At 37.0% G+C, this 26,686-nt stretch overlaps 2 protein-coding genes across 18 annotated transcripts in view; one reads left to right on the forward strand and one right to left on the reverse strand.

The window, feature by feature from the left end:
- Positions 1 to 7,955, reverse strand: part of BRD9 (bromodomain containing 9) — a 26,295-nt gene extending 18,340 nt beyond the window's left edge. For 8 of the 14 annotated variants that reach the window (XM_075493608.1, XM_075493610.1, XM_075493607.1 and 5 more), the window contains exons 1-6: positions 7,755 to 7,955; positions 6,753 to 6,973; positions 4,871 to 5,003; positions 3,047 to 3,107; positions 2,017 to 2,161; positions 797 to 871 (exon numbers count right to left, since the gene is read on the reverse strand). In XM_075493608.1, the coding sequence (XP_075349723.1) occupies positions 797 to 871; positions 2,017 to 2,161; positions 3,047 to 3,107; positions 4,871 to 5,003; positions 6,753 to 6,973; positions 7,755 to 7,827 (708 nt within the window). In that variant the 5' untranslated portion in view covers positions 7,828 to 7,955. The remainder of the gene's footprint in view (positions 1 to 796; positions 872 to 2,016; positions 2,162 to 3,046; positions 3,108 to 4,870; positions 5,004 to 6,752; positions 6,974 to 7,754) is intronic. The other 6 variants (XM_075493619.1, XM_075493614.1, XM_075493613.1 and 3 more) reach the window with 1 other exon arrangement.
- Positions 7,893 to 25,565, forward strand: TRIP13 (thyroid hormone receptor interactor 13). 4 transcript variants are annotated; one of them, XM_075493622.1, is made up of 14 exons: positions 7,893 to 7,995; positions 8,409 to 8,511; positions 10,091 to 10,256; positions 10,564 to 10,693; positions 11,947 to 12,002; positions 14,594 to 14,684; positions 16,215 to 16,287; positions 17,271 to 17,334; positions 17,588 to 17,674; positions 18,504 to 18,610; positions 19,664 to 19,817; positions 20,003 to 20,115; positions 21,325 to 21,394; positions 21,925 to 25,565. In XM_075493622.1, exons 2-14 carry the CDS (start codon positions 8,420 to 8,422, stop codon positions 22,018 to 22,020), a joined length of 1,299 nt encoding a protein of 432 aa, XP_075349737.1. In that variant the 5' UTR covers positions 7,893 to 7,995; positions 8,409 to 8,419; the 3' UTR covers positions 22,021 to 25,565. The 4 variants fall into 4 exon arrangements, with proteins under 4 accessions (XP_075349737.1, XP_075349735.1, XP_075349738.1 ...); XM_075493620.1 differs by having other exon boundaries at positions 7,958 to 8,177; XM_075493623.1 differs by lacking the exon at positions 7,893 to 7,995 and having other exon boundaries at positions 8,409 to 8,461.
- The last annotated feature ends 1,121 nt before the right edge of the window (positions 25,566 to 26,686 follow it).

A 26,686-nucleotide genomic window follows, 5' to 3' on the forward strand; every position in this document is an offset into this window, starting at 1 on the left:
TTTTGAAAAGTTAACCCATTGAGTTTACAGACCAGTGAATAGATTTGCTGAGAGGAAAATCCTTCAAAAGGATTTTTGAAGGTTACTATTGCGGTTAGACATAGAAGTCTTTCTAAAGACTTCCTGTGGCACCCGACATTTACAAAAAATAACCTTGCCCTACCGCAATCCTTATCAGATTCTGTAAAAACAAAAAAAATTGTTTTATTTCCTGTTTCCATACAGGGATATCAGAGCAGTGCTCTCCTAATCATTCAGTAGTTGTCATCAAGCCCATATTAAGCAAGTAGGTGAAGAGAGTTACAATTGGTAGTCTGTGACTTTCTATGGCATTTAAGCCATCTGCCTTCACTTAACAAGACCATCACAAAAACAGAAATTGAGAAGGTGACATGGAGGAGCAAACTATGAGCCAAGAAGAAGATAAAGAAGCCCATGTGAGCTATACATCTAGTGATGGCCTTTGAAGTGCTGCAGAAAAGGACAGAGAAGAGTCTTTTGCTTGCCCAACTTTGAAGTAGACCCTTTTTTGGCAGCAAAACTGATGAACAGGAATTTCCCCTCTTCTAAATACAGCAAATGGTTCTTGCGGATGCTACTCTTAGATTATTTATTGGCTTGTGACTAGCCTCAGCTAGTTACAATAGGTATATCAGAAATGAAAGATAACCCTTTGAGCAGGCCTTGTTTTAGAGGTCAAAAACCTATAAACTTAATTTCTGTATTACAATTACAGAGAATTACAAAGGCATAAGCATCATTAGGTACACTCATATATCTAGAAAGGGAGTCCAACCTCTTTGTCACTGTAAGATAGACAGACTTCTAGCAACCATTTATTGCTCCTCAGAGTATAAGCAGAAACCAAGTCCTTCAGAAAAAAAAAGAATCTGTCAGTCTAAACAATACTAGGATTTTCATTTTTTTTTAGGTTGCTATCCCACCAGTCTCAATATTGCAACCTTGCCTGTAACTAGAGCCACAGACCTCCCATTCAAACTTCCTTTTTAAGTTGCTGAATAAGACAATCCAGCAAGCCAACAGAATTTAAAAACCTGAAGGCACTGCTGATGGCAATGCAATTATGAATCCTTCTTTACTATTTCCTATAAATCTCTATACTTTTTTTAAAAAATGAGGCATACATAACAAAACAGAATGATCTTTGTCAAAGCACCTATAGGAAATATAAGCCATCTTTGCTCACCTTGCTGGACCTTTCAAAAGAAGAAATTAACACTGAGAAGCAAGGGAATGGTCTCTGCCAATTCTATTGCTTCATCGACACCACTCTAGAAAACAACACTGAAGGCAGCTAATAGAACTTCATGAATCAGTTAAAGAAAACTTCTTTCCTTCCAGGAGCTGGCAATACCATGAAAAGATTTCTTACTGCACTGTCTGTAAACCACAATGCATCCAATAAACTATTACAGCAATAGCAACACACAAAATAGCTAAGGCAAGTCGCCAATAAACTTGCCACGTAAGTTTCTGCCAAAAGACCATTCCAAATGAAGTTATATAGAAAACAGGATAATTAAAGATAAAAAAATATGTAGTTGTTATTGAATCTTATACAAAATGCTTCAGTATATCCACAGTTTTCTTGTGGATGTGTCAAAATTGCCTCTTAATCAATCTAACCAGGACTAGATTAAAAAAAAAACAAACAAAAAACCAAAACAACCCACTCTCATGTTCTTCAACTGCTTAAGTCTTTGTGTTAGTCTTACTCCTGTTTATGTCTAGCAGCATGAATTCCATAGAACTTCAGAGCATGTTCTTGGTTTCCACAGTAATTTGTAGTAGATGGTAGTAGAACCTGATAAATATAAAGCTTCCACAGTGACAAAGCAAGCAAGAAACCCATTCTAACACACAGAATATACAAAAGTGCTCATTCTGAAAAAATGCACATTAAAATAATTAATGTAAGAAAGGCTTCTACAGTTAAAAAGAATCTTCAGTTTCTTACTAAAGAGTTCTGAAATAACTAAATCTCTATCAATTCACCTTGAATTCAGTGACTGATTTATATTCATTTGCTGCAATTTTTTCCTTCATCGTACCAAAATCCATGGGGTGCTTTATTATCATGGAATATCCTGGAGCAATGGCATCCGTGACTGGAAAAGCAAAAAACCCATGAGGATCTTTCCTAAAAATAAAAACAATACATTTAGATTTATATCAGCAAACAAAATGATTGTTGTTTTTATACCACATTAATGGTATGAAAAGAATAGTACTACTTAAAAAGAAAAAACACTAAAAGCCCTTCAAAAAACAGAAGCATATTTGAAAAATTTCCTGATACAGGAGAGAATTTTGATCACACATACGTAGAACTTTTGAAAGAGATTCAGCTAGTTCTTGAATTACTTAATTATTTCTTGTATGCTTTCTGTGTCTCTATTTACACTCTAAATGGGTCTTTTGGTTTCACTGAGTAATAACCTCTTCAACTCTTCTTGTTCGTGAGGTCCTCTAAAAATAACTAGTGTTTAATATTTTCAAATTAGTTCCAAATTCAGCTTATTGCTATGTAATAAAAAAGGAAAATGATTTTTTTTTTTTAAAAACATGAGGTACAGGGTTAACATCTTATGAAAAAAAATAAAATAAAAAGCCTCTCCAAATTAAAAGGACTACCAAGTAAGCAGGTATAAACTTGCTTTGGTATCTGACAGAACACAGAATAAAACAAAATTTCATGAGAACAGTTCAATCTTTTAAACTATTAAAATTCATAACTGTTTTTTAATTCCTAAACTAAGTCACTAATATTTAATAAATTTATAATGGTAACAGATCATCTGCCCAAAACACTTCTCCGCCAAAAGCTAGAATTCCATAGTTGGTAATAATTTTCCTCAACTGATCTTTAAAAACTACCAAAGGTTGCAAAGGTTACCAAACATATTACAGCCAGTCTTTAGGCACTATTTTCAAACAGAAAACCAGGATAAGAAGTTGTACAGTAACACATATAACTATGCATTACACGCTGTCGACACAGCTGTAGATACAATACACTTAATACCTTTGAAGCTGGCGAAGGAAGTGTTCTAGTAGTTGCTGGATTGGTGTGCTCTCATTTTCAGCTGCAGTTTGAGACGGAAACACAGATAAGTGCAATGAAATAGAATATAGGTATATTTATTTATCTAAAATTATAAATACCAGAGAGAAAATCTTAACTACAAGTACAACTTGTACTGATCTGAATGTCAGTGAGACATGAATTTCAAAGCAGAAGCACATCAGATTTCAGGAACAGTATAAGTATGCAGTATAAGTATACAGTAACTATTTCTTCTCCTTTACTACTTACTGAGTTTTAATCACATTAAAAACTAGTAGACATTAAATCAGACATAATGCTAAGCCTAGTAGTTGTAAGAAAATGTATTAATAAGGTGAAAGTAAGGTGTTATGTATTTTTACGGGAAAAGAAAAGCGAAACTTCGTTGCTCAAATACCGCAGTTGAGAAATCCACATTCTTACAACGTTATCCGTGCAATTTTAATGGTTTCTTTACCATAACACCTATGCAATTAGCTTCTCTGAATCTTTTCAGTCAAAAAGAAGAGTGACAAATAGATGCAGATTTGCTGGCAAAAGAGGTACTGATTACAATTTCACCTCCTGTACAGATTAAACAATAAACACTACCCATTAATTACCTGTTCCATGCACATATTTCAGAGAGACTGGCTTTAATATGAAGTTTGAAAAACTAAAAAAGAAGCATGCTGAAATCTAGAATTAAAACTCCAACTCTTCATCATGATAATGGAGAGACATTTCCCTTCTTAACCAGAACAGGTAAGGTAATTTATATGCTTTCCAACGACATTTTCCAAGCAGATGAAAATAGAAGCCTTGTCAATTTAGAGATCAGTTTTTAGCTTGTCAGTTTTACAAGGCTCCAGACTACCCAGAGACACAAAGCTTTGACCAGAAAATTTCAGTTACCCCTATTAGGTCACCTTGACAGTTGATGGACACCATTCCTCAATTTAATGTGCAGTCATAATTAGAAAATTCCTCAATAAATTACTTGACCAGTCAACGGGCAGTGTTCCAAAGACAAGACTCGCACTATTCCTAAAGACCCAACTTTTTGCTACTAAGTTCCATTTCTAGACATATGTGTACTGAGATCATGATGTATTTAAAAATTTTTGTAAGTAAAAGTTTCCACTAGATAATGTTCAGTTTTAACTATTAAGCAATAGCTACAGGTAGAGAAAGCATGGCAAAATCTGAACGGATTAAACATGCAGAAGTTACCACACACAACTGATAAGTATTTTGGCTGGTGATGATAATTAAAGAAGATTGGTAAATGAAAACTGAGGGGACTATGGTCTTTAGAGACACCCTATCACAACTTACTGCCATACTTTTGATGAAAATAGATACTAAAATTAAAACTCCACACAGATTATAAAAAAAGACCATAACAACTGCTAAGCAGTCTCCCCAAGATTTTATCCCTTGAACTGAGCACAACTTAGTTTCAGACATTCTGACCATTGTTCTGTAAATGCTGAGGAAATGCTAAGGAGAAGGAATTAGGGGAACACTACGCACAATAATACTTTTATAATAGCTTTATTCTGCCAAGTAACAGGAGCCAGAGACAGATGTCCTTGGCAAGTTCAGTCACATGAAAACCAGAAGCACCAAGAGGAATATTGACTTTTCAGATAGCAGAAAGTTCTGAATGTTGGAAAAAATAAAGTCTCTAGATTTCAGCAAATCCTCATGGAAATTTTACATATTGGTACCTTTGACAAAAGCTTTGTTGTGCATGCTTTTAAAAACACCCAAGATTATTTAATTTTTCACACTGCTCACCTGGCTGAGTTCTGCATGCTCTGACAGGACGATCTGGAGGAGGTTCAACCTCCACTTTTTTCCCAGGATCAAAGTCATCAGTTTCTCCTTCAGTGTCACACTGTTCTTTCTCCCTTTTCCTCTTTTTCTCTTCCTAGCACAGGAGGAAGACGAGAGATTTTAGAAGAACATCCTTGGAATGTGCAATCCCACATACCAAAAGGTAAGAGACAGTGATTTTTCATTTGGAATACTGATTCTCTATCTGAGCCGTAATATGGTTTAAACAGTAGTGCATACATTTTCACTGTTGCTTTTTCAATTTCCTTCTCCAATTAAAACTAATACTGTTCACCTTTTGCTTCTTTGTATCTAATACACTATTGTTCTATCATTAGTTACTGTACTTTTACTGAAAAGGACGTTAAACTCTAAAGCTATTTATATGTAAAATTGCACGATAATAAGCTACACCAGAGAGTAAAGGAATTTAATTTACTGTTCAGTAAAATCAGTCTGTAGCTCTGCTTTGATCAATGTGGTTTTGTTGTTTGGTGCATTAAACAGGAATCAATAAAGTATACGATAATTTAGGAAGCCTACAAAAGAACCACAAGAAATGCTCTGTACCAGTGGTGGCAATTATTGATCTCTTCCTGAGCTTCAAAGCAAAGGCATGCCTGAGTCATTCCTATAATCTTACAGTCATTATTCATGTTTGCACAGAATAGCATACTTTCATTAACCTTGTTTAGACTACAGTTTTATTACTTATCTATCCGTTAGCTTATTTTGCGTGCACTAATAATGAAGTTCTGGGGAAAAAAAAATCCAAACAAAAATCCCCCACAATTTAGCAAAGGCAAAACATAATTTGATTTGATGCTGCAAGATCTTGTATTAAAGACAGTTGTTTTGCTACATTTCAAGTCCCAGCCATACTCTTAACTGAAACATTTGAAAATTTTCTTTGTACAAAGAAAATTTTCCACTATCTGCCCTGTATTCAAGAGCTTGAACAATCCCACAGGATATATCACTTTCAAGTAATACAAGCCTAACAAATAAATCAATTCAAAATGACAGACGTTAGCCATACACACATACAAAGTAGTACTGAAAAATAGCATGAGAACACTATATCAATATCATACATATGAGAATAGTAAAACTACATGACAGAAGAGAATTAAAAAAGCAGAGAGGTCAGAGAATCATCAGTACACACAAGAAATACTATCAAAATGAAATTGTACAGGTAACTGTACCGTCAATGCCTTTTTGCTGATTTCAGTCTAACTCCTAAAGGTTCAGCACAGACAACTAAAGTGACCACACCATTTGTGACTAACAAAGCCACAAAGCCTAGCATGCAGGTTATTCTAAACAAGAGCCAACAAGACTACTGTGCCACAGTACTCAACAGATCGGATTTCAGAAAGCTGTTTTGAGTAAACATATCAACTCCAATGTCCAATAACTTGGCATATGTCAGGAACAGAAACGCAATGTAGATTTATTTGCAAAGCTGAAAATACCCTCTTCAAAGGGTAGCAAACCATGTTTCTGACCTGGCTGAAATACAAAACATCCAACTTTAAAACGGAAGCATTCATACCTACAGACAAGGCAAATGGATAAGAAAAATAAGCAGTTACAAGAAACAAGCTTTTACTTTGTTCAAAAAATCATCACAGGGATATCTTTTTTAAATGGGAGAAATACACCAACATACACACACAGGGATTTTCTACATTTGTGAAGTGTTGTCACCAAACAAAAAGCTTCTTGCAACAGTGATTTAAAAAAAAAAAAAAAAAGGTTCTGATACTCTGCGCCAGATCTCAGATCTGATAAGCATGAAGAAGACTAGTATGTCTGAATTCTAAAAATCACAGCTTACCTTTCTCTTCCTTCTTTCCTCATCATCTAGATGCTTTTCTTTTTCCTTCTCAGACTTTTTTTTCTTTTTTTTCTTCTTTTCTTTATGTCGTTCTCGCTCATGATCCGATCTGTCATCATAGTAACTAGAATCATGCCCTGACCCAGAAAGTTCAGTCACTTCACTTCCTCCAACTTTAAGCACCAGCTTTAAAGGTTTTTCCAAAGGCTTATCCACATAATCTAAATTTTAAAAAGTAAAACATTTCATAAATGCACATGGAGGTGATAGCATACAGCAATTATTGATGCTTCTTCTACAAATACTGTTTACAAGAATTTGCCGCAGGTTTAAAATATATGCATTACATTTGGCGAGAAAAATAATAGCTAATAGTAACAAATCCAAGTTAAGAAACAGTTGTTCAGCACATTTTACATCATGGTTTTCCCCAAACCTGTAATACGTAGGAAACGAACTCCTCGGCTTTCCCTGAAAACATCACAAGATCCTTGTCAGAGTCAGGTGAAACCAAGTATCACTCAACATGTGCAGTAACCGAATCCATCAATAACAGCCGTACGAACCACGAAGGCGCTGGGTCTCAAAACCCACCACAGCAGCGCTCGCTCCGCGTTCCCCCTGCCCCTCCCGAGCCGCCTTCGCGCGGACGCGGCAGCCTCTCGCCTCCTTCAGGCCACCGCCCGCTTCAACTCTCCCACCCTCCGCCGCTCAGGAACCCCGCAACACTCCACTTCTCTCCGTCCCCGCCCCGCGCAGTCCTCCCCACCCCCCGACAACGGGACGGCGCCGGCGACGCTCGCCCACCTGGCCCCGGGGCGCTCGCCCACCCTCGGCAGCTCACGCATTCAGACAAGGGCCTCTCCCTCCAGGCGCTCCGCTGCGACCTAGCCCACGAAGGGATGCCGGGTCCTGCCGACAGCCACGGGGGCGGAGGGCGTAGACGCGTCCCCGGCTACAAAGATGCCCCCCCCCCCGCTCTGTACCACCCCCAGTTCTTACCGCTGTACGCGGTAGCGGAGGCCGAGCGCCATTCCGCCTTCTCTGCTTTGTGTTTCTTGTGCTTCTTCCCCATAGCAGAGCCGGCCCCACTAGCCGCGGGCTCCCCTCAGCCCCCCACCGGAAGCGCTCGGAGCCGCAGGAGTCCTTCCGCCTGCCGCGGAGGAAGATCCAGGTCAAGGGGGGAGGGCCAGACCGCCGCTCGCCAGCCCGCCTTTTACAAAAAGGCGGTAGCGGTCTCCCGGTGCGTCAGGTTCTCTTCGCGCTCGAGCAGGGTCTTTTCTACTCTCTGTGCGGCGGAGGCACAGCCCTCGCAGCAGTAAGGGTGCTGAGGGGACAGAGGAGCTGCCCAGTCCTTCCGCTCCCTGGGCGGACCTGTGTCCCCCGATCGCAGCGCGCCGTTCTCGGGGCCGTGTCTGGCGTGAGGTGATTTTCTGTCCCCACGGTGGAGGCCCGCAGGGGGGAGGAGCGGGGCTGGCGTGTCGCGTGGCTGGCGTCGCCATCTCCCGGGGGAGGGAGGGAAGTGCCGGTCCCCGTGATGGGCGGGGTGCGCGCGGACGGGGCACGACGTCTCCCGTGCCGGGAAGGGCTGGTTGTGCCGTTGGCGTATAACGGTCGCTGAAAGCCTGCTTCACCTTGGTATCACTTTCCCCTTAGGAGCGAGAAGGATGGACGAAGCCGCAGGGGATTTGAAGCAAGCGCTCCCAAACGTGTGTGACAACGTTCAAATACATGTGGAAGTTCATCAGAAATCAAGCAGGTCTCTCTGATCAGAACTCGCCGTGCTGCAACTTGTGTCTGTTGCCTTTTGTCCTTGTGCGGTGCACCTACAAAAGCACACAGCACTCTGCTCAGCCTTCTCTATACTCTCCCATGAGTTTCCACACAGGTGTCTCTTTCTAAGATTGAACAAACCCATTTCTCTCAGCTTCTCCTTGTGTGTCATGTGATCCAGTCACATAATCAAGTTGGTGGTCATATTCTGGACTTGCTGCAGCATATCATTGTCTCTTGTACAGCAGAGCCCAAAACTGCACACAGTACTCCAGATGTGGTCTCACAAACAGCCAGTAGATGGAAATAATCACTTTCCCTAACATTTGCACTCTTGCTAGCACAGCCTAAAATAAGGTTGGCCTTATTTGTAATAGGGGCGTACTGCTGACTCATTGCCAACTTGTCCACCAGTACCCCTGGGTCCTTTTCTGCAAAGCTGCTTTTCATCCAGTTGGCCTCTGTTGTCTGGACAGGATTTCACATTTACTTTTGTTGAACTTCAAAGAGGTTCCTGTCAAACCATATCTCCAACCTGCAGAGGTCCCTCTGAGTGGCAGCCCTGTTCTCTAGTATATTGACAGCTCTCCCTGTTTTGGTGTTACCCATAAACTCGCTGCAGTTGCTTTCCATCACATTGTCCAGTGTGTAAATGAAGATGTAAAAACAGTGTTGGTCCCAATATTGACAGCACTACCCCACCTTTCCCCACCCTACTTTCTGGCAGCTCTGTTTAGTTGTTGTACTACTAATCACAACCCTTGAGCTGGACAGTCCAGCCACTTTGTTGTCCAATTATCCAGTCCTTATCTTACCAGTTTGCCTATCTGGATCCTACGGGAGAGTGTGCCCAAGGTGTTGCTAAAGTCAAGGTGTAAAATATCCACTGCTCTCTTTTTGTCAGACTTAAGGAACTGGGAATTCGCAGTGGGAATGCATCACTGAAATTGCATAATTAAGTTAAAGCTGTTCTGAAATCTTAAAATGGTATTCCTTTTCCGTAGTTTTTGTCTCTTCTACTGGAATTCTCCTTATAGCATGTCCCCATCCTGAGGTACCAGCTGTCCTTAGACATGAAAGCATAATAGAGCTTCCAAGCTAAGTGTACCAAATTCAATCTAGTAGCTTGGCTATGAGTTTTTCTGTTTTTTGTAGTGAAACACAGTCAGATTGCATAACTGATTTCCATTCTTGAAATCTTCTAGCTATGTCATTCCATGTCCCCTGATATGACTGCAAACAGCAAATAGTATTCTTTGGCTTGTGTCTTTTAATGCACAGATTAAAAACAAGTATCCAACTTGTTTCTTTTGCAAACAAATTGAGTTTGGTAGGTTTTTTTCCTGCAGAATATTATTGGGGGGGGTGGGTGGTGAGTGGGTTTTGGTTTTTTTTGTGGGGGTTGGTTTTTTTGGGGTGGTTTGTTTTGGGGAGATTTTGTTTTGGGTTTTTGTTTTTGTAAGATGGAAGCTGTTTTCCGTGCAGGCTTAGTGTATGAAATAAAGCACTCTGATACTTCCTTATAAATGTCAACGCCATAAATAATGCTGTTTCTTTCTTGTTAGTGCGGCCAAGAAAGAAGACATCAGGATGAGTGTCTTAAAGCTGTTGAACAGACATAACATCGTGTTTGGTGATTACAAGTGGACAGAGTTTGATGATGGTTTCCTTAACAGCAATGTGCAGTCCGTGTCGATTGTGGATACGGAGCTGAAACTGAAAGACAGACAGGTATTCACAGTCAAGAATGTACAGCTCTGTTCATATGCTTGTGAACTAATTGTAGGTAGACTAGTGATAGCCTAAGGACATAGGCAAGACAAGGGTCTATAGGATGATATAGTATCTTTTATTAGGCCGACTGGTACAACCAGGAAAAAGTGGCTAAATTTTTGGGCCTACACCCCTTAGTAAGGTCTGAAACAGCAATAGTAGGCTTCAAAGTTGAATGCCAGCTGAGAACTGTAACTTTCTTATGTTATAATTAGCTTTGAATGAGAAATACGATGTATTAAAAGTCTTTTTATGTGCATTCTAGCCTATTGACTTGAGCAAAAGCAGTCTTTCTCTTCATATTTTTCATCTGAATGAAGAAGGACCAAGCTCTGAAAGCCTGGAAGAAGAAAATGAGGATATCATTGCAGCTAACCACTGGGTGCTACCAGCAGGTACCCATGTGATATTTCTGGAAGGTCTAGAGCAATTACAATGAAAGAAAATCTTGGAAAGGCTAAAAGTGTTTCTAGGGTTACCTGTTAAAGGTATTATTTGTATGTATTTTTTAATTTTGTCCTTTGTTGATGGAACCAATATATTTGGACTTTCTTCTTTATGGTTTTGACTGAACTACAACAGGTGATTCCACAACACGTCATTTATTTCTGTAATACGTGTGGATGGGTGGAAGTAACTCATCTTGTGGAATAAAATGTATAGTCATAATCAGAAGCATGCAACAAGCTGCATTCCAAATTTTTATTTGGAGACCCACAAGAAACTTATCAGTTTAAACAGTCATTTTCCAGAGCCCACTGCTGGCTTCCAGCCCCCAAGACAGTGCTGCTCTTATATTTGGAGCAAACAAACAAACTAAAGAGATTTAGAGTCCTCAGAGTGTCTTCTGAAAAGAAGAATGAGGCTTTGCTCTGCAATAGAGTGTGGCCTGCCTGTTACTATCTTGTGCTTGGGGAAGTTGGATTCTGTGCCTGGAAGGAGACGTACAGGTGTGAGCTTAAGCTCAAAGAGAGCGGTTCTGAGATGTTTTGTGCTCTTTCCGTGTTGTGAAAAGCCTAACTATCCATTACATTTCTCTTTGGGAAGGATTCACTCTGATACTTTGATATTATTCCCATATTACTGTGGTTTATAATAGTTCAGTCTTTTCTACTTTTATTTGCTGAAAGCTAGAAACTAACTGCTTGAAATGATTGATACCGAAATCACAACTTCAGTTTTTTACGCTTTATTCAGCTGCATGCCTTTTTTTGTCCTCTACACGTTGATGTTAAAAAAAAAAAACAACAAACTGAATGATAAAATTGGGCTTAGAACCCTCCTCCCACCCCAACTTTTCATAGGTCTCTATCTTGGGGAAATGTAGGTCCATCCCCTATTGAGCGTGGAAAGAATGATATTTTTCCTTGCATGTTAAGAAATTAAGAAGATTAATTTCTCCTCACAATTATTTGAGGAAACAGAAGTTGTGAAACTGCTGAATTTGTCTGTTAGAGAGTAGCGTTTGCATTTTGAGAAAAATAACTCTCATGTTTTTTTCCATATATTTTAATTGCTCTCATATATCTGTTCTTAATCCTTAATTTTAGTTGAGAATAATTTGAAAACTGCTTTGTGCTGCAGTGGTAGATTACAAGTTCCCAGACTGATTTATCCTAAACAGGTATATAATGGATTGCTTTTGCAGCTGAATTCCATGGCCTTTGGGAAAGTCTTATATATGACGCTGAAGTAAAATCACACGTAAGTTGAAAATTAATAACAATTCAAATTGCTTGAGCAGAAGTTAAGAGTTGAAATGTAGCCTGCTTGAAGTTTGCTGCATCCCATGGAGGAGTTATTTGGAAATCACCAGCTAAAAAAAATCTCTATATAATTTTTGATAGTTACGTACTTCTCTGATGTACACTTAACAAAACAAAGCAAAGCTGATGTTTTGAGATTAAACATATCTCAGACGTATATCAATATGTACTACTGTGTAGTCAGCTTTGCAAAAAAATCTCAGTTTCCCTGTGAAACTGGGTTCAGTGATGGTCATGCCACAGATTATAAAGAATTTCTTCATATGCATTGGCTTATTTTACAGAAATCAGGAGTTTAACAGCTGGAGGTGTTTTGATAGCAAGTTGAAACTTCTCCGAAGATTTTCACTTTTGCTTTAGACGTATTCATCAGCCTGTGTGAAGAAAACAATGAATGTTCTGTAGAACAGAGTAGAAATTCACTTTATTAAAATACTGCACCTTGTTTTAAGGCTCATTAATTACATGTTTTTCTAGAAGGGGAGAAGAAAATTGGTGGAAAAAAATAACTTCAAAGAGGCTTAGGAAAAACATACACAGCATTCATTGAAATCAATTCTCTATTTCTCCACTGTGAGGGTCCCAAAAGATCTGTTGTGTCTTTGGTGTGGTTTTTTTTTAACGATAAGGCAATTTTGGTGGCTTGCTATCACTAAAAGAGAAGTGTGTTGCTATCAGCTCTACTTGCAGTGCTTCTCTTCTACTGGCACCCTTGTTACCTTGCAGTAAACTAACTGAGGAAACTAAATCACTAAAAGTGTTCAACATATTGTGTGATGGGCTAATTTCCACCTGGTTTTGTCCCATTAATTGGTCCACTGTGACCATAGCTAAAGGTAATGTAACAGAATTGGTGGGTGCAGGCTGGGCGGAAGGGAATGGGAGTTTAACTGTGTGTTTCTGGCAGCAGCTAGACAAGTCATTGGTTTAGCAGTAACGTCAGCCAGCACTGTTACTGTTCATACAAATGCACATTGAATGATTTGACTAGAGTCAAGCGCTCTTGCTTGAATGCTGGTAAGACATTTGGAAGAAACAAAGCAGTTCCATGGAGTCATTTTCTAGTTTGAAGATTCTGTGCTTTCATCAAAGGTTGCGATGATAATTGCCAGAGCTTGTAGAACTGTAATAGTGTAAATCTGAAATTTAGTAATTGTGATGTGAGTAAAAACCACAAGTGATTCAATTCAGTTGCTCTTATGACAGCACTCATTAAGACACTTATCGTGCTTGTTAAAAAAAAATATGTGTCTACCCGATGTTTTTGGACACAAATAACTAATTCATTAGCTTGTTTATAATACCATAGATACAGTATTCTCACTTAAGTCTTTATAACCATCTATAGTAAAGCAAAACATTCCAGTGATTGTACTTCTTCATTTATAAGGTAAACATCAATTAACACATCAACGTTTGTCTAATTTATGGAATTGCTTTCCAAATCATCTGTGAAATGACAAGACTATTTAATTAGACTTACTGATGTACTAAGTAACAGCAAGTTGATCACTGTTGACTGTAAGTGTATGTTGATAGAAAGAAGTGGTAGCTTTTAATGGCTAAAACTAGAACTACTTAACTTCTGTAAAAGTAATTGTGATGAATATTCGTTCTTTAAACTGGAACTGGCTGGGTACATTGGGTTCTACAGACTGAAATGGTTGCTGTGAATTTTCAAAATAGTAGTCAGTGTTGATATAGTATTGAAAAACATGCTGGATGAAGTTCAGGTTTTTTTGCTGTTGTGTAATTTTCTATCTTGGGCATGAGATATTGCAGGAATACTGTTGTATTGTCCTATTAACACATGGATCAAAAGCACATTACAGGTAACAGCAATAGAAAATAATATGGTATCAGGTGTTGTTATAGGTAAAAATCAGTATAGATTCACACCTGAGGTTCATATTCATTTTGTTGAAAGAGTTCTCTACTTCCTAATTCTAGATAATTCTAAAATGAAGTAGCATTATTTTTAGAAGCAGGCATTCAGGGATGTACATGCAACTTCCCTTATTTGGAAGGATAACCAATCTACAAATTCCTTACAGTACCTGACACAAATGCTTCAGTAGAAAGGAACTAAAATGTGACAGGACATGCTTTGTTTGGTGGGTTGGCTACAACAAACCAAACAAATGTATAGCTGTACAACATCTAAACAGGACCTGGAGTTTGAGTCTTTGACTCTGTGCTTGGGCAGCTTGTGTTTTAAAGACATGCTGTAAGTGGGACAATGGAAAATGAAAATAATTTCACTTCCTTAAAGCATTTCATTTATTCATGTAAAAGTTCTGGAACTCCATTTGTGCCCAGTACATGCTATTCTTTTTCCTGAAGGCAGGAAGGAAATGAATTTCCAACCTTTTGCAGAAAGAAAATTTGCCTATGACTAAAAGACATGAGCCCAATTTTTTTTTTTGTTAAGAGTACACAATAGACATAATTAGGACATTGCTTCTATTTGTAATTGTATTTCCTGATATATCTCTAATTTGTGTGTCTCTTTTTCTCCTCTTCAATTAGTTACTTGATTATGTGACGACAACATTACTATTTTCTGACAAAAATGTTGACAGCAACCTGATATCGTGGAACAGAGTTGTTCTGCTGCATGGTAAAAATGAATTGTCTTAAACCAAGTAGATTCGTTGGCCATCTGTTTATACTTTCCTTCTGGAAAAACTTGTATTGTGCTTCTGTGTAGTGAAATTAGATGATCCAAAAGCAGCAGAGAAGTATTCTGTCTATAATACAAATTTAGATGAAATGTAATGTCAGAATCAAATCAGTGTTCACATGTACTATGTTTTGCAGGAATTTAAATTCTAAAATTTATAATGCAATGACAACAGTTGTTTTTTTAAATTTTCATTTTTAAGTGATATTATTGCTTTTTTTGTATAAAGTGCAAAAATAATGCAGATACTGAGGGCATTAGGAGCCATATGTTAGTTACAGTTCTATCACAGTATTAAAAAATGTGTTAGTTATGGCATTATAAAAGCTTTTGAGGAAACTGGGAAATCAATCTGTGTGTTGTGTTATTAACACTGTGTGTTCTACTGCCAAATATGAAGGCAGTACTCTCACTAATTTAGTTATTACTATTTCGGTGAAGCCATAATCTTCAGTCAGTCCTGGCTGACTGTGGAGGTTATACCATAAATGAGATTAACATCAACTGAATCCATTTTCTTGCAAAATTCAGCTTGCTATTGATTAATTACAGTTTTGTCATCAAGAGTGGTATTCAAAAATAAAAGGTCATAGTGGAAATGTTTGTTATGAGTGTTGATTATACTTAAGTTATAACTATCAGTTTAGAAGCTGCAGGATGTTTTTGTTTGGAAAACTATTTCAGGCTGTTAACAATATATTTATGATAGATATATTTAATTTTAGTAATGAGCTCATTATTGTGATCACAAAGAAGTTAATACTGGGAAGTCTACAACTGTTGTAGTGCAAAATACATTTATGCTAAAATGGCAGTACTGGCTTTGAATGAAAGTACTGTCATCTGCTTGATGTTATCAGTTTGTTTAGCACCCACCCATCATCTTCCATACATTCATAGTGTGTTTAACTATGCTTGTACTTGTCTGTTTGGAGAAAGTCTCTGGGGCTCTTCCATAGGGTGTCAAGCCAGATCCAGACGGTTTGCCCCAGAGCATACTTCCTAAGGTGCTCTGGGTTGCCCCAAGGTAGAGATTTCTGGGAAAGTGGACAGCTGATCAAACTGGGCATGATGTGTTTCTGTTTTGCATGTTAGAAGAGTATGTTTCAGGAAGATATAAGTTTAAGTATAGCACTGATTTTTGAGAATGCTAATAAGCATAAGCCCTGCTAAGGTGATACACTTTGCTTCTGTGGCGTCTGAGTATTTTAACATTATGGTGTCTGCATACAAAGTATTACACTAACTGTACTAATAATTGAAAATTATATTAATTCAAAGCTCAACTCTAGGACTGTAGCAGAGTAAGCAATCTTCTCAAAATACCCTGGTGTTCACAATCATTGTCTGCTGTGTTTTTATTCTACAATTAGTGCTGTAATGAAATACAGTAGTTAAAAAGATGTTACATGTCATTAACAATCTGATGCAGATTCTGTGTAATGTATGGATTTAATTTCAAACCAGGCCCTCCTGGAACTGGGAAAACCTCTCTCTGTAAAGCATTGGCTCAGAAGCTGACAATTCGACTGTCGTACAGGTGATCATTTTTGGAAATTTTTCACTTTAGTTTACTATTGTTAGTTGTTCTTTTTCAGTAGCCCAAAGATATTTTATATGTGATTTCAAGTAACTGGTGCCAAGTGCTAATGTTTGTAGTTCTTTTTTAGTGCACATGGCTAGCAATAAAATTGATCTGATAGAGAGACTGGTTAGGATATTTTAATGCCTTTTAAAATGTGTAATTATTTATGCCCAGGTATGCAAAACAAATTCCAGTGGCAATATAGTAATTTGTTAGTGCTCACATTGTACATCAATGAATGATAAAGGGCAAAGGATCACAGAGTATTTGTATTTTCCTGTTCAAGAAAGCCTGTTTTTAATAGGTAGTGATTTTGTAACCAGTTTGTTTTGTACTTGGATTGTCTGAATGCCACGGTCTGCAGAGGTCAGTCTGTATATCAGACAAGTAGTAAGAGTTAGTCTTAAACTTCATAGGAACTTAACAAATTTATATAAAAAAATAAATGTTATATGAAATACTAGGTGTAACATAAATAATGTCTAATTATTGGAGTGACCTGACTCTGGCCCAAGCTGAATTTATGATAAACATGGGCTGTATAATGTGTGGTTGAGATATTTTGTCCTAAGGATATCCGTGCAGAGCTAAGTAAATAAGCTTCATGCTTTTATATGTGTTCTTGCTATACTGGACAAAATCATACATGAACAGAAGAATGAGGCCATTAGCATGGTAACTGTTACTTAAAATATATTTAAATAGCACCTGTTCTAATGAAGGAATTCTGATTTAATTTAATATAAAGAATTCTACTGAGACACGTTTCTGGAAATGACGATTAAAAGAGGTATTATGTTTTGAAAAGTAAGTAATTTAAAGTACTAATTCACAGAATTCCAGGGTTGAAGTGGAGGAAATGAGACTTACAGAAGTTAATTACATCACTGACTTTTATTTACAGTAGAGTTGATACTTCTTTTTCCTTCATACTTTAGGTATAGGTATGGACAGTTAATTGAGATAAACAGCCATAGCCTTTTCTCTAAATGGTTTTCTGAGGTATGTATTGATGTAGCTAATTAAGTAGACTTTGTGTTTTAGAAATTACACTGTTTCTGTTGAACTTGTTTCATAAAATAAGTGTGTGCACTGAAGATTACTCAGAATAATTAATGTATTTGAGAACACTTAAATAGAAGCTATATTAGAAAGTCACTTTAAAAACCAAGTATTTCCACCTTTAAATATGGTAAGGCTTGGAAAGTTGTGTGATAAGGAAATAGTTAAACATATGCATACGGTGTCTTTCTAGAGTGGCAAGCTTGTAACCAAGATGTTCCAGAAGCTTCAAGAGTTAATTGATGACAAAGATGCTCTTGTATTTGTACTGATTGATGAGGTATGATTCTAATAGCTTTGATGTACATAAAATTTAGCAGAAAGTAAATTGATGGGAGGGAACTGTGATAACAGTCATTCATAAAGAACAATAAAAGCATATTTATGCTTTTTTGTAAGTTACATACCTTTGTGCAGAAGAGTGAATTTTAATCTTGACTGCTGCAGATTTGAGAGATTTGGGAGGAATACAGTATGATTTAGCAGGCAAATTCCAGCTGAAAATGAAGAAAAGCCTTCTTGGTGGAACTTCCCTTGCTGCTGTGTGTTTACAAGTGGAGTATTGTTTTAAACTTCAAAGTAGCCTAGATTTGTATTAATTGTGCTCTTACATATGTTGTAAAGCTCTAAAAAGCATCATTATGGTTCAGTTCAATGTCTAGATTCTCTTCTGACTTGCATACATAAGCAACTTATTAAGTATGTACCTTATTAGCTTTTTTATATTGGAGTTCCTATGGGGAAGCTCATTCTAAATTCAGTGTATTCATTATTTGGGGGGGGGGGGGGGGGGGTGTCCCTGCCGCCCCCGAAATTTAATTAAAATGAAAAATAGCCTCCATTCTGGTGTCTAAACAGGAATTCCACTCACTACACTTTGCTTCCTTGACATTCCTTTCTCTCTCCCTGTAAATTCCTACTTAACAAAAGATTTTGAAGGTGAAGTTTTAGATACCAGACACAAGGATCTGAAGGTGTATTGTCTGGGTTATTTGCTTGCTGCCAGCACTCCAAATGTGCAGTCTTTTCTGGGTTTTTTTTGGTGTTTGGTGATTTTTTTGTTGTTGTTGGTTTTTTGTTTGGTTGGTTAGTTGGTTTTTTTTTTGTAGGTGGAAAGCCTCACAGCAGCCCGCAGTGCCTTCAAGGCAGGCACAGAGCCTTCAGATGCTCTTCGTGTGGTGAATGCTGTACTGACACAAATAGATCAGATTAAAAGGTAAACTCATATTATTGCAACAGCAAAAGGTAATTGACAATTTCAGGATTCCTGCTAAATCTTAATTCTTACTTGGAATACTAAACCAAATTGGTTAGTGAACTATTCTTTGTCAATGGTGCTAGTTGTGAAAAGAAATAGGAGTAATCCAACAGAATATTTTGCATGTAACTGAGTGACCAATCAAATCTACAGATGGTATACTTCCTTTAAAGCTAGGGAGAGATAAGGACAGATGGTCATGACATCTGCTTGGAGAGACAAGGATAAGATCAATGAAGAATTCATTCATTATTTACAGCTTCTGGGTGTCAGTCTAAAGCAGACTTGCACAACACATGGCTTAGAAGCAATCGTTAATGATGCTTGGTCCGCTTTGCATGCTGGATTTAGTGCAGCATACCATCTCTTCTTTTATTCCTGCCACTTCCCTCTCCTTTTTGGGCATACTTGGTTCTGTTCACAGAAAGAAAGGTGCCCTAGTATTTGGCCTTGTCTTGTGGCTAATTAAAGGTGACTTACCCATATGTAAAAGTTTACAGCCTTCATCTAAAAATAGCTATGGTTAAGAATGTTCTTTCAATATTTCTTAGAGCAAGGAGATGTTACTTCTCTTTTAAGCTCACTCTAATGTCATCTGTGGTGAGAAAGTGTCACATTGCCAGTTAAACTATACTTTCTACTGAATTGAAATGGAAAATGTGTAGATTAAAGGTTAAAATTTACGAGTCTTCTTTTCATAATCTGTTTTTTTGTGGCAGAAACTATGCCAGTAGGCTCTAGATAGTTAATGTATATCACTTCTAAAATAGGGTTAGAAAAACTATGGACACTTGATAAACAGCTGAAAGAAAGAGACTATGCATTGAAATAGATTGGTGATAACTGGCCAAGAGCTTCAGATCATTTAATGTAATTGCTGGCTGACAAGAGTGATGTGACTGCTTATTGCATGAAATGGCTTGAGTCATAAGAAGGAAAGTATCAAATTGCCAGTCACCAAAGGAGATAATTCTTGTACATGTGACCTAAAAATCTGCTTTTATCTTGAAGGTATCCCAATGTAGTTATCCTGACTACTTCAAATATTACGGAGAAAATTGACATGGCCTTTGTAGACAGGGCTGACATAAAGCAATACATTGGACCTCCATCCACTGCAGCAATATTTAGAATATATCTTTCTTGCTTGGAAGAACTGATGAAGGTAATATTTTGAAAGCAAGACTATAAAATGTCCTATTTTCATAAATAATAACCTTTTAATCATACTTCCTAAATAACAGAAATACACAAATTTCATTCCTTCTCTGTATTTCCACTCTTACTGTAGAATTTAATTCTGAATGTATTTAAGTTTTTCATACAACACCGTATAACTCTTCTTTCTAGTGTCAAATAATATATCCTCGACAGCAGCTCCTGACACTCAGAGAGCTAGAGATGATAGGCTTCGTAGAAAATAATGTGTCAAGGTTAAGCCTTGTACTAAAAGAAATCTCAAGGTAAGATTCTGAAATTCTACATTTTTAATATATATATATGTATGTACATATGTATGTATGCATATATATAATGGGTTGTGGAATGATGTATAAAAGTAATTGAATTTCATAACAGCTAGAGTTCTGAAACCTCTCAATTTTTTTCTGTTATGGTTAGTGCAAAACCTTTCAGGGGACAAAAAGTGGAAGCAATCAGGACTTGCCAACATTTCTTAGTCTCGAATTTGGCTTGGCTTAGTACTGCTTCTGGTTTCTGCTTTGCCCTTTGCAGTCCTCTTGACAAACTGCTGGCTAGATAAGTTTCAGTGGATATTGTGAATTGTAATGCAGTTTAGCAGAAATAGCATTGGCCTTAGTTCCTGCTAAGAAAGTGTCTTGGAATGCCTTGTAATCTAAGTCAGTTTTTAGCATTGAGATATAAGTGGACAGAAGCAAAGGGGAAAAGAGTGAAGTGTAAATGGAGAGTGTTACGATTTGCTGAGTATGGTAGTAGAGCAAAGAGTCTTTCACTGCAGCATAACAATTCTTGAAACAACAAAAACTATATTCACAGTATCAAGCAATATTTTTTTCCAAAGTGCTGGTCCCTATGGAACAAAATAAAATAACATTCATAAAGTCAGGAAAGCGTGTTTTCCTTCTGTTCCTGAAGTATGCAATCTTAACCAGTGAGGAGTGGAGTCAAAGCACGTAAGGTTTTCCAGGCATAGAGGCTTGGGTTCTACATACACAGAGTGGTGCTTGGAGGAGATGGCAGCATATATCGACTAGGTGAGGTAAAGGAAGCTGTGTGTAAATGGTGGGAAGGAGGAGATAAGCAGTAACTGTGAAGTCCAGCCTTCAAAACAAATTTTTCAAGTCCTTCCAAGAGTGGATGGAAGGTTGTGTCTGTACCATACCCTTTCAGTGTAGACATTCCCCCAAATTCATGAGATACAGCACAGTGATGTGAAGGGCATGATGTAAGCTTTGGCAGGCAAATGTGACTATGCTATTTCTGTACCCTTGCTTTTCTGTGCTGTATAGCCTCCATAGGCTGAAGTTGTCTGTTCACTTCCTGCTTCTGCTAATAGTGCTGCAAGTGACCTGCTGAGTTGTGATTTGAGGTTTTTTAGACCAGCTTATGGGAGAAACACAGAAAAAGGAAAGGTCTTCTTTTAAGAGTGGGTATTTAGCATTTAAGCAGCACTTGTCTCTGTTTTACTATAGAAGAAGTGAAGGTCTTAGTGGCCGGGTCCTGAGAAAACTTCCTTTCCTAGCACATGCACTTTATGTTCAAGTAAGTTTATTCTATTCATTATATTTTGGTTTGGTTTTAAGACAGATGGGAAGACATTTGGACACTACCTGAACTAAAAGATTGGGCCTAAACTCCCCTTTTAATCTAAATTGCACTGTTTCTTCAGCTTTGTAGACTGAAACTGCCCATAATTTAAAATGAGGTTGAAAACGACGGGTGGGATTGACCTGTCCAACAGCATTCTACTTTTAATTAAATGTTATGACAGAACATTGATATTGGTTCTCTGATAATTTCTCGCTGAAAGAAAACCCTCTGCCACTTTATAAATAATACTCATTTGTTAAAAAACTTTTTTGAAGCAAATCCACAGTAAAAGACTTTGCATAGCTTGACTTTGACTATGCTAGCGGTTTAAAATAAACCTGCAGTTTTATGTTATCTAGCATTTTGAAAATTTTGTAACGGGGAAGTCAAATATTTCTCTTTTAAATACTGTGATTTGTATGTAAAATATTATGTATTCCTATTGCTGTAGTGTGTCTAACAAAATGTTCTCTTACTTTCAGTCCCCCAGTGTTACAATGACAATGTTTCTTCAGGCTCTTTCACTTGCAGTAGACAAACAATTCGAAGAAAGAAAGAAACTTGCAGACTGTGTGTGATACTCTACTGTTTTATAGTTGTCTGTATTATTAACACTGAAAACTACATATTTTTCATACAAACTGTGCAACTTCTATGCAGCTGTAAAATAGATTGTCAACAGCTTAAAAAACCTGGAATGTCTAATCTAGTTTTTCAAAACATTCATTAATAAATAATTAAGAAATTTTACAGCATATTTTTCAAAAGCTTTATTTCAAATGCCAGTAAGAGGATAGTAAAAAATTCTTGCTAAAAGTCAGTTTTCATCTTTTGCAGTTATTAAAAGTGGACAGACTTCTGTTCCTTGTTTCTTAATCACTAACTTTCTATCCATGCATTAGTTTTTATACTTCTGATTTCTTTTCTATTTTTAATAGCAATAGAAATTCAGTCTTTGGACCTGATACTTCTGCCATAAATGCACTATTTGTTATTGCTTCTGAAATAACAAGCATGAAACTGGGAAGGATTCGAAGTGCTGCGTGATGGCCCAGACCTTTCATACTGACATCTCTTTATCTTGAAATTTAATATCAAGTATTACTTTTTTAAATTACATCAGATTCAAAAGTTTAAAATCAAAAGATCACTTAATTGTATTTTGTAGTACTACTTTTTTGTGTTTGCAAGCACATAAACCAGAGTGGATGATGTTTTCTCACTGAAGAGTAACTACAATGTGTAAGAAGGGTTCTTTAAAATGCATGAAGTTTGGTTTTGTTTTGTTTTATAAACATGACATAAAAGTTACAAATCATCTGTGGAGAAAAATATTTTGTAGTGCAAAAGCCAGGAAATGTATGCATCCAGTTCCTAAAGAACAGTCAACTTTTATATGGTAAATACATATCTTATATAATATTGGTTACAAAACTGTAAATTTTTCTTTTGTATTTACAAGTATTTTATCTGCAGTCAGCTGAAAGAATGAAATGTTAGGGGAGTTTCCAGATTAGAAGTTTAATTTTTCTTAAATGAAGATAAAATAGTGAGATTTAAGTTGATGATACCCAGTTAATGCATGCCTCCTAGCTGTTGGTATTGGAAATACTTTAATGATAGTGCGTTTTGTTACTTGCTTGTTTGTATCTTTTAGATCAATGTTATACTATACATTCATGAGATGAAAGATTTTGTTATGAGCTATTTTTATTGATGAACTCTATAAACTGTGCATTAAAAAATTGCACAGAACTTGTCAAGTGCTAGTAAATTTTTATTTTGGCATCTATACTTTTGTAAAGAGAGCCTCTTTGTTAAGCCTGCCTAAATGTCTGTTCGTTATATTACTTTTGAAAACAACTTACTAAATATTATTCCCTATCCACCCCCAAAAAAAAGAAGGGGGGTGGGCGAGAGAAGATTGTACCAAATTCAGTCGTTTGCAATTGTGTACTCTTATTTTTTCCCCAGTCATTGTTTTGCAAATATTGGTAAAAAGCCAGATATAGGAAAACTACTAAAAGGCAAAATTTTATACAGGCTCTAGTCTATAGCGCATTTGTGGCTTTTCAAGTGAAGAGATTTAGAGACTTAAAATGAGTATTTGTTCAATACAGGTGTATATTATTATGTGTGCCTGTCTGATGATCCATGTAACAGATATTGGGGTACTTCCATGGTAATACAAAAGCATGGAATTATCTTCTGGTCTGGATTTGACATTCTTTAAGATCTGTAGAGCCTCCACAAATTGCAAGTTTTTGTGTATGTTTCATTGACAGTATATGTATTTCCTCTGCTTCGAAAGCAGACCTTACTAGCACTGCTTGTTTGGTCTTTCTGTAGACTCATTAATTATATCACGGCTATAAAAATTGTGAAGACCAGCTGTTCCTGCAGTTTACTCCTTCTTCCCTCCTCATTCCTTGATCTAACATGATGTCATTTTCCCCAGCCATGTAGTTTACCTTTTTCTCAGCATTTCATAGATATTCTAAGTATTTCTACTCAAGCTAGGACATGCTAGTATTCTGAGAGTTGAGCAGAATTTAGAGACCATTTTTAGTAAGTGCAATTTTGCTAATACATGGATTTGTGCTATGGCAATAGTTTATTCTTTTATTAAAATCCTAGTTAACTAATTCTGTTGAGTGATTTATTTTAGGTAGTAATTCCAGAAAGAAAACTGACACAATGAGGGAGTCTTATGTCTCCCTGTTTTCCAGTTGTGTGGAAAGTACTGCCCTGCATTCCCTGCATAGAATATACATTTCAGATTTTTTTCTCTTGAGAATTTTAGTTCAACACAGTTTTAAATTCTAAAGACTTTGTATCTTTGAAAAGAATCACCTTGAAACAGGTTGTATTTGTTTTGGAGGGAAGTATTTCCTGCTCCTTTGTTGAAGATACATTCCTTTATATCCAAGAGTACAAAATAAATGAAACTAGACAAAGAACATAAAATGCAGAGCCTTACTACAACCTAGGGATTAGGCCATTCAGCTGGAAGAGAGTACTTGGGAGGTTCTAGACTGAACTGTTTCTGTCTTGTATTTAATGACCATCTACTCTGAAGTACGCGCATTTTCTGCAGAACAGAAACAGATGGTCATTCCCCATCTCATTTAGCCTTTTTTTGCAAACAGGTAACAATTTTATTTTAATGAAGGCAGACAAATAATGTTTGTGCTCTGCTTGGATTTTCTTATGGATTTCCAGGACTGCTATAAGGAAGGACACATTGGATATGAAGAGTCCTCAGAGTAACCTTCTCCCCCAGTCAGTGCAAGTCTATCACATGCTCAAATGCAGTAACCATGGCTATTCTTTTCACAGGAGACTTAGTGGCCACACATTAATCCTCTGTTTTCTTTCCGTGTTCAGTTAATGGTTATATGGAGGGAATAGTCCTCTTTTCCAGGTACAATTCCAGAACAATTTTTTTATTTTCAAATATAACCATTAATGACAATGACCATCTTTTAGTACAAAAAAAAAAATCTATTTTGTTGTTAACAGATTGCTTCTAATTCTGCTCAAAGCCACTAGATGGAAACATGAATCCTTGAGTTTTAGCAAGCCATGTGAGAATGGGAATGCTGACTGAAAGTTTCAAAAGCCCTAATGAACAAGACTTACTTTGCTGCAGTGAAAATCCCTCTTCAAAATGTAATGTTAGCTTCAATGTAATACCATAGGATTTCTCTGCTTAGCCTTACAGAAGGAGATTCTGGGATATAAAAAGTTTTGCCAAATAAAAAGAAGCTGTTGCAGAATTTGATCCAAAGATGAAAAACAGTTTTCCACACTATGGCAGAAGTTATTTTGTGCTGTAGTTTAACCATCTCATCCACTGGGTGGTGGGTTTAGAAAAATATCTGGGATCTAGGTCACTATAAGTATAAATGATGAAATTTTGAGCCTGGTGAAGGCAAAGACTTTCAGCATAGCACCTTAAAGCGTGTGGAATGTGGGATTTTATAACAGTTAAGTAATCCTGAAATAGCAAAGTAAAATCTTTTTTTTTTCTTGCAAAAAGCAAACGTAGACCCTTTGCCAAGCTGAGAACTGCTTATTTTATGAGATATTTCTGGGACTAACATTTTTCCAAGCAGCTAAAACTGTTCATTTCTGATCCAGATCCTATAACATGATTTTCAAACTTGGGGGAGAGGAGGTTGAAGAGGGAAGGCTTTTATTACCCAATTTATCCACTGGAAATTATGCAAAGACAGTTATTTTACTAAAATGAATCTTAAAGGTTAAATAACTGTCTAAAACTTTGGATGTCTGGAAATACACAATTCATTTCAAATTATCCTACTTTTATGGCGCACTGTCAGTGCAGTGTTGCACTTTATAATTTTCAGTTTAGAAAGGGATGAGAACCCAGAGTAGGAGAGCCAAAGCCAGACACTGAGAACAATATGACAATTTTAAAGCAAGTTTCTAGAAATCAACAGAGGATTTGTGTTTGTTTAATTTATTTATATGTTATATATGTGTAAGAGTTGAAGAGAATAAAGTCGATGTGGTCTGCTAAAAAGTAAGTGTCAGGTAATTTGATAAAGAATGAGGACGTAGATGCATGCATTTTAAATCAGCCATCTGGGGTTGTATGTCAAAACTGCTGGGTCTGAGACAAAATAGCTTTGTCTACAAATTTTAATGATGGTACATTGAATTTTCTAAGGATCATCTGAGTTTAAATGAAAGATAATTAAGATCATTAAAGAAGTTATTTAAAGAAACATTTATTTGCTCAACTTCATTCAAGCCAGATGACATTATATTTCATATATATGAGCCTTTATTAGAACAATGATTGAAGGTCCAGTCTTCACCAGACCCAGGTGAAGTCTTCTGGGTAGACTTGCGTAAATAAAAGCATTGTATATAAAGCTGTGGTGTTCTGTCCATTAAGAAGTACAAAATATATAGAATCATAGAATGCTTTGGTTTGGAAGGGACCTTTAAAGGTCATCTAGTCCAACCCCCCTGCAAGAGCAGGGACATCTTCAACTAGATCAGGTTGCTCAGAGCCCCATCCAACCTGACCTTGAATGTTTCCAGGGATGGGGCCTCCACTACCTCTCTGGACAACCTGTTCCAGTGCCTCACCACCCTCATTGTAAAAAATTTCTTTCTTAAATCCAATCTAAATCTGCCCTCCCTTAGTTTAAAACCATTACTCCTTGTCCTGTCACAACAGGCCTTGCTAAAAAGTCTGTCCCCATCTTT

Source organism: Mycteria americana, chromosome 2, assembly GCF_035582795.1.
Source record: "Mycteria americana isolate JAX WOST 10 ecotype Jacksonville Zoo and Gardens chromosome 2, USCA_MyAme_1.0, whole genome shotgun sequence".
Classification (NCBI taxonomy): Eukaryota; Metazoa; Chordata; class Aves; order Ciconiiformes; family Ciconiidae; genus Mycteria; species Mycteria americana.

Coding starts and splice junctions, on each gene's coding strand:
- TRIP13 (XM_075493622.1), top strand. CDS start 8,420: ATGGACGAAGCCGCAGGGGATTTGAAGCAAGCGCTCCCAAACGTGTGT. Junction 10,694..11,946: donor CCACTGGGTGCTACCAGCAG/GTACCCATGTGA, acceptor TTGCTTTTGCAG/CTGAATTCCATGGCCTTTGG. Junction 17,335..17,587: donor TCTCTAAATGGTTTTCTGAG/GTATGTATTGAT, acceptor GTGTCTTTCTAG/AGTGGCAAGCTTGTAACCAA.